Source organism: Apteryx rowi, unplaced genomic scaffold (genome assembly GCF_003343035.1).
Source record: "Apteryx rowi isolate R43461 unplaced genomic scaffold, aptRow1 scaffold_67, whole genome shotgun sequence".
Taxonomy (NCBI): domain Eukaryota; kingdom Metazoa; phylum Chordata; class Aves; order Apterygiformes; family Apterygidae; genus Apteryx; species Apteryx rowi.
The window spans coordinates 849,750-856,989 of NW_020450949.1; the positions used below are offsets into that span (position 1 = coordinate 849,750).

The 7,240-nt window shown below is 47.2% G+C and overlaps 1 protein-coding gene across 1 annotated transcript; it reads left to right on the plus strand.

Moving 5' to 3' along the window:
- Positions 1–19: 19 nt before the first annotated feature.
- ICMT (isoprenylcysteine carboxyl methyltransferase) lies at positions 20–4,238 on the plus strand. The gene is made up of 3 exons (XM_026085699.1): positions 20–227; positions 1,161–1,378; positions 2,342–4,238. Exons 1-3 carry the CDS (start codon positions 62–64, stop codon positions 2,522–2,524), a joined length of 567 nt encoding a protein of 188 aa, XP_025941484.1. The 5' UTR covers positions 20–61; the 3' UTR covers positions 2,525–4,238.
- Positions 4,239–7,240: the final 3,002 nt, after the last annotated feature.

A 7,240-nucleotide genomic window follows, 5' to 3' on the forward strand; every position in this document is an offset into this window, starting at 1 on the left:
GGCAGGGGGAAGCCCATCCCCGGGGGGTGCCGACGCGGCCCGCCCTGCCCGCCGCAGGTACATGTGCTCCCTGTCCCTCTTCCACTACTCCGAGTACCTGGTGACGGCCATCAACAACCCRCGCAGCCTCTCGCTGGACTCCTTCCTGCTCAACCACAGCTTCGAGTACAACCTGGCCGCCCTCTCCTCCTGGGTGGAGTTCACCCTGGAGAAGTTCGTCTGCCCCGGTCAGTGGCCCTTCCCGCCTCCTCCTGGTCTTGCCGGCACAAGCTCTTAGAGCAGCAGCCCTGGGCGATGGTGTGGCTGCGAGCGGCCCGGGTGCTAGCGAGCGGCGGGCGAAGCGCGCTGGTTGCCCACGCTGGGCCGAGCGGGCCGGGCCGGGCGGTCTGGGGGAGGAGGGGCCGGTGCTGCCCGTTAACCTTCCTGCGCTCAAAGCCATATGTTTTTATGCACCCCACACTAGYGTCAGCCTCGCCCCAGCTTGCCAGCGAGTCCTTGCTGTTTAGCACGCGTTGAGGTCTGTCAAGGCTCTCAGCTGTGTTTGTGGTACAAATAATGATGCTTAAATCATGTTAGGATTTTTTTCCTTTGCCTTGAAATTAATAAGTAAAAGCTATTGCAATTCTCCAAATTTGTTTTCTGGGAGGGAAGACTTTCTCGTTCCCCATCAYAGTATCAAGGGCTGTTTTAGCTAACTGGAAATTCAGCTTGTAGTTTTCTGTGCGAGGGCTGAGCACGCTAGCTTTACTTTTTCAAGCAATGTAAAACTGGGGTCTGCCCGGCACTTGGCTTCCTCTAGAGCAATTCAGCAGGGAGACTTAAAGACGCTGCTGCTTATTCAGCTTAGATGCTGAAGAATAAGTGGTAGATGACGCTTTTTCGTTGCGGGACAATAACGCGTTGAACACAAACCGTGCTTTATACGCTGCCTCGTTTTAAGATGRCAAGGAAACCCCCGCCCCCCCGAGACCCTTGTGCTGGCCGGGCTAGTACCCGATAGCTGTCGGGTCCTGCCCCGGACAGCCCGTCAGTTTAGGCTAAAGAGTGCGGACGGCCCATGCTTGCCCTACCCCGAACGCCTAACCTTAAGCTTCCTTTTTACCTGCAATGCAAGAGTAATCTGTTAAAACCTGTTGTGACCGGTACTTATTCACTTGCAGAAATGAAGCAGATCACCTGGCTCAGTACTGTAGGGTTATTGATGGTGATCTTTGGGGATTGTCTGAGGAAAGCTGCCATGCTCACAGCTGGCTCCAACTTCAACCATATTGTTCAGAATGAGAAATCGGATACTCATACTTTGGTGACAAGTGGGGTGTATGGGTGGTTCCGGCACCCGTCTTACGTGGGATGGTTTTACTGGAGTATTGGAACACAGGTATTGTATACAACACGCTTAGATATTTTCATCTTATAATCTAGTTATTTCTTTGTGCTGCCCCAACCTGTATGTGATGTAAACCGCAAATTGTCAACTGCAGGGATCCCTGCTCTGGATTTTGACACATTCTGTCTTCCACCAGCACACTTGTAGCTGGGAGTCATGAAACTGCTGGCCTCTGACCTCCACCCTGTGTGATGTTTGGGAAGACCTTATCACCCTAATTTTCTGTAGGACATAAGCAGAGGCAATGGAGCCTGGGTTTGAGCTGGAACGCTTTCAGAGGTTCAAGGTGTGATCTGCTGCTAGCCATGGGACCTTAAAGCTTCCAGGGCGTGTCCAGAGTTCCCTTTCGTCTTTACTGCCAAAATGTCTTCCAGTAAGCGATCGGACTCGACCTTATCCTTATCAGATATCAGTATTGTGCAGGACTGGCAAACACCTCTAACTTTAAGAGTGCATAAGACCCTGGACAGATAACCACAGGGTCAACTTGAAGCCAACTACGGTAAAGTTGTAACTCTGTGTGCGCTGCCTTAGTTATGCTGTTCTGGTGGTCGAGGGGGTGTTGGCCTTTGGTTTTGTTTGTTTGTTTTTTTCCTTTTCTTTTCGAGAGGTGCCATAAATACTGCATGCAAAGCAGCCCARCTGCATAAAGATGTCAGCCCTGACGTGTCCTCTGTAGAACCAGTCCGCTCTTTGTAGTTGGGGTGACCAGGGTAGATATGTGCTTGCAAACTGCTTTCTTCATAAGTACTAATTTCATGATAGAATGAAATTCTGCCAAAGGTGTTGGGACTTTTTGTTTTCTTGGAGAGTTCTTAGACTTTCTGGCAATTTATTTTTAACAGTTAATGAAAATTCATTTGCGTGTTGGGGGCGGAGGGAAGCACCACTTTCCCGGGGAGACTGGGATTTTGCAGGCCCAATTAGAGTGTAACTGCTTGTGTCTTTTTACAGGTTTTACTCTGCAACCCCATCTGTGTGGTTGGCTACACGTTAGCATCCTGGCGCTTCTTCAGAGAGCGAATAGAGGAGGAGGAGATCACGCTCATTCACTTTTTCGGAGAAGAGTATCTGGAGTACAAAAAGAAGGTGCCATCGGGTCTCCCTTTTATTAGAGGAGTTAAAGTGGAACTGTAACACACGCACAGCTAGACTGAGCAAACATCTGCCTCCAAGCACCGTAGGGCGAGGAACTATGCATAGCACTGGCTCTGATAGCAGCCTGTTTATATTTCCTGGCCATCCACTAGAAGCTCATTAAGGGCTAAAGAGCTGGACGGCCTTCTGGGTAACTAGAAGATCAGCAGCTTGTTCATCCTTCTTGAGTACTTCGTATGCACATTCAGGGATCTTCTGGATCATTTAGCCTATAGCGATCCTCAAAAGAAACGAGTCACTCTGCCTACAACAACTGAATTGTACTGAAACTTGTTTTGACTGATTCTTTTGGAGAATGAGCTTTGCACTTCTACCGTTGCACTGGAAAGGTGCTAGCTGGAAGATTTTCTATGGCATAACTTAATTTTAAAGCTTTTTGAGTGCGCAAGCTAGACAGCACAGCTTTAATCTCTTTAGATCTGATTCTGCAAGCCCTAGTCTGACGCCACTGAACTCAGTGGAGTAGCTTTGTGCTTGGACAGCTTGCGGGAGCAGGCCTTYATCTTTGTCTCTTCAAATGCATGGGTCTACATATCGTTTTGGATCTATGCTTGCCAGAAAGCTGGCAACGCGGCACAAATCGATTTCCCCCAGTCGCTGTGTTAATAGGGAGCCTCTTCAATACTCGCGATGCTTCTGAATTGCAAGCATCTCTATTAAACACAGCAAAAGCGTAAGCGAAGTCTTGTTTTCCTCAGTTGGTGTTGTGAACTCAAGAGTGAGTTTCAGCTGCCCATCCCCCAAGTCTGCTCGCCGAGCCTGTTCTGTCGGTACGGACAGTTCTTATCGGCCTTGCTTCCAAATCACGCTGCTTCCTATCCCGTCGGGTGTCTTTACTAGTCAAGTCTCTGTCTTGCAGAGATCCCAAGATTTTTGGTTTGGCTTTCGTTTTCCAAATCTTGGAAAGTCAGGAACAGAACTGTAGCTGTCAAGCTTGCAAAGAGCTTTTAGCACTTAAGATCCTTGCCTAGTTTTGGATTAAACCTGGGATTGTTCATGTGACTAGGACATGCTGCTAGGGAAGTTCTCTAAAGAAGAAAAGTTGGGCCTGCTAACTCTATTTTAAATGTTACCATTTTGGAAATGGTTCTTATTGAGGTTTGTGGTATGACTTCTTCTGTTATTATATACCAAAGAGGTTCACTGTTTTCTTGGGTTTTACATACTTCCGTTCCAGCAAGGAAGAATTTAGCTGCTTGTCAGTACGCGCTTTGGGCTTGCAGTATTCCTTAATGACGGTACTGTAATGCAGCTCAGGAATGAGGATACTGATGGAAATTGTGTTTTGTTTTTTGTTTTTTGTTTTTTTTAAGAAAAAAGGAAAGAAAAAATTGCCAACTTCTGTCTGGTTGTTATTGGAGATATCTTGAGGTGGTAACAGCATCGAGATTAGGATTCTTAATTTTATAATTCCCAGTGGGTTTTCAGTACACTTCAGTATTAAATTGAAGTATGACCCAGACTTTCAATAACCTGTGGAACTGCATAGCCAGAGAAATAGGGGCAAATTCTTAATTCTCTACTTGCTTAACCTATGTGAAATCCTTTCTTCTCCAGGTTATGCTTTGTATTACAGAGTACTTTCTGCGTTGAATATCAGCTTACAACATTCACTGATAACTTTGTCTTCTACTGAATATGTTTTTAGCTTGGAAGAAAAGAATATGAAAATATAACAACCGGATAGCGTTGATTTCTCTGCGTAGTTTTTTGTAAGCTCGCGTTCAGACTTTTCTTTGCAATAGAGGTGCCTCCGATATACTTCTCCAAGGAAACTGCAATTTTCGCTCTTATAGCCAACATACCTCAGACGTCTCGGACAAGTTAGTTTTTAACTCAGTTAAAAATATTTTTTGTACGTCTTAAAATGTATCTCCTGTGAACTTGCATAAATGTACTTTGAAACAAAAACGACTATCACTTGGATTTGACCTAAGTTAACAACAGAAAATATTTTTTAGTCTCAAATTGTTCTTTGTAGTAAACTGAAGTGTGGCACAAGCTGCACCATTTGTCTCCCCAGTAGTGGCAAATGTATTAGGGAGTTAGTTCGCTACACTGAGAAGCTAGTTTTGTCCTGTCGTTTCAGTGAGCCACCACGTGTAAATCCAAATGTATGAGTGTTTGATTGCAACCAGAACTGCTGATGCTACATTAGCCTTATTTCAAAGGCTTTGAGCTRACATCACGTTTCCCATGGTGCTCTGGAGACGTCTCATCAGGAAGACTGGTGTCCGCTCCCCGCGGGCGGTTAGCACGCGTGCCCCTCGCAGACGGCTGCCGGAAGGAAGCCGGCGAGGGTCGCGGTGGGCCGAAGGGCCGGCTCCTGCAGCGGGGCCTCCGCCTCGGTCCCCTCCGGCCTTCGCTGCGTTCTGGCCGTAAGGCAGGCGGCGCCGCCGTGTAAAGCAGGGTGACTGGACTCTGAACTCTAACTCCTGTTAGATGTTCAGCACTTACCTACTTAAATCTTTACTTAGTTTGAAAGAGTATTTAAGAAACTGTTTACTTCTGCCGTGGTTTGATGCTCAGTTGTACAGGTCGAAGATCCTGTAACTTGTGCTTTGGAAGATGCATCRTGTCACATGCTTAGGAGAGCTGTCTGCACAGAGATATTTTGACTGTCGTGAATATTTTTTAGGTAAYGATTGCTGCTTCTAAAGCACGAAGTTGAATGCTGGTGGTTCTCTTTTGGCTTTCAACAGATAGTCAGTGTCAGCATTGAGGTGGGATGCTCCCAGTGATGCCGGGGAGGGCTTTCAGGCTGCATCGTGCCTACCAAACCTCAGGTCCTGTGGAATACGTCTGCTAGTCGGCAGGGTGYGTGCTGTCCTGGTGGGAACGCCCTCTCAGAGGTGTGCTTTCGTTTTTCCTCTTTTCCGCGAAGCAAAACGTGGCTCGYCGTGTCGACGAGAAGAGCCGTAGCTGAAGCACGCCGGGCAGAGGAGCAGCGCTTGCAGAAAGCACAGCTCTGCTCCGACGTGCTGGCAGCGCCCCGAAGCGGCTCTTTGCGTTAACGCTAACTCTTACCCAGGCTGGAGCTTGCACGGCAGTAGGGTTTGTCCAAGGCAAGATGTGTTGAAACAAAAAAATTGGAAAAACGTCCTCATCTATAGCAAAAGCTTCAAGGCTCACTCGGTGCTTTTTGAACCRTTGCCCTGAATGAGGCTGGCTAGCAGTTATGTTCCACAAACAGTCTCTTTTATTTTATTTTTTTGAGAGCCCTGTGACTTGAGTATCTGGAACCTTAGGAGAAAGTAGCTCACCAGACGAGGAAGGTGTCTGAATTTTTAATGAAAATCTAAGTCAGCTAGTCAAAATAGACAGTACACGTCTGTGCTGCAGCAGTTCATAATTTTTTAAATAGCATAAATATTAAAAGGAATAGAGAACCTCTTTCTGTTACTGCACTCAAGTTTTTGATTCTGCTCCCTGTTAGCAATTCAGAAGACGCTCTGCAGCCCTGAGGTGAAGTCCTGGCTTTAGCACACGCACGATTCCCCTTGCCCCGTGTTTGCACTCTTAATGTGTTTTTTAAGAGCAGCTGGGACGCCCAGAACTGACAGGCCTATTTTCTCTCGTCCTGAGTTGCAGAACAAGGAGAGGGACTCAGTCGGGCCATTTTATCTCGATGTTAACACACGAGACAGGGGTATTAAGTAAATTATYTTTTCAGAGAAAGTAATTCCGGAGCCGGGGTTTTGGTACCTGTTGCACTTCAGAACATTCGCTGTATTCTGATTCTCTGGTTTTTATCTTTGCTCATGGCGCAAAATGAGAGTTCTTAGACAATCGGGGTATAGCTTTTATTTGCAAATGAGTAACTGCCACCTGCTGCACTACCRTACTGTTGCGAGCAGCTTCTAATCTAGCCTTTTCTCACTTGGTAAATCGGCTTCAGATTTGCAATCTGATAGGGAAGTCGCCGCTTGCTTTTAGAGCAAGCGCTCGGGCATCCCTGTTGGAGCGGCAGGCCGTTAGCTCAACATCTGGGATAGGAAATTTGGGGTTGAAAAAGGTGAATGTTTTCCTACAATGACTCCGCATCTGTTTGGAGTCGGGTGTGAGAACAGCGTGCTCGAGACCAAGTACGTATTAGTACTTCTTTTTACATGAAGAAATACTTAATATGTCTAAGCTTTTCTTTTGCAGATGTTGAGCATACTTTTCATTTCTTAAATAAAAGTATCCTTGATCAAAATAATGTGCATTCACGTGCTGATTGTCGAGCGTCCGGTTTCTCAGCTACCGTCCCCTGGGCCGCCCGGCGGGGCTCCTGCGTGCGCACGCTTGTCGCCCGTCGCCCCCAGATCCCCGGCTTGCGGCAGCTCTGTCTGCCCGGGTCTGGCGCTGAGCAGCGAGAAGCGGCGCCGTTTTTCACGCTGCAGCGTACGACCGATTTACTTAACGTTCTCCTGCGTTCAGCAAGAAAACAGCGTTCTGGTAACGCTTACGCGGGTGGCAAAGGCCACGTCTGAACTCGACGCGCAAGCGCGAGCCTGGAACTCTAGACTACTTTGTCAAAAACTGAATCTTAAAAATTGTGCTTCTTTCCATGCCAGCGAGTGGATCTCTTGCAAACAACCTGGACATTACCCTACGTGTGCTTGAGAAGCTCCTCATTAAATCCGCTTTAATTAGCTAACGTTTACCTATAATGAACACAAAGCAATGGGACTCTCTCGGCATTTGGCTTTT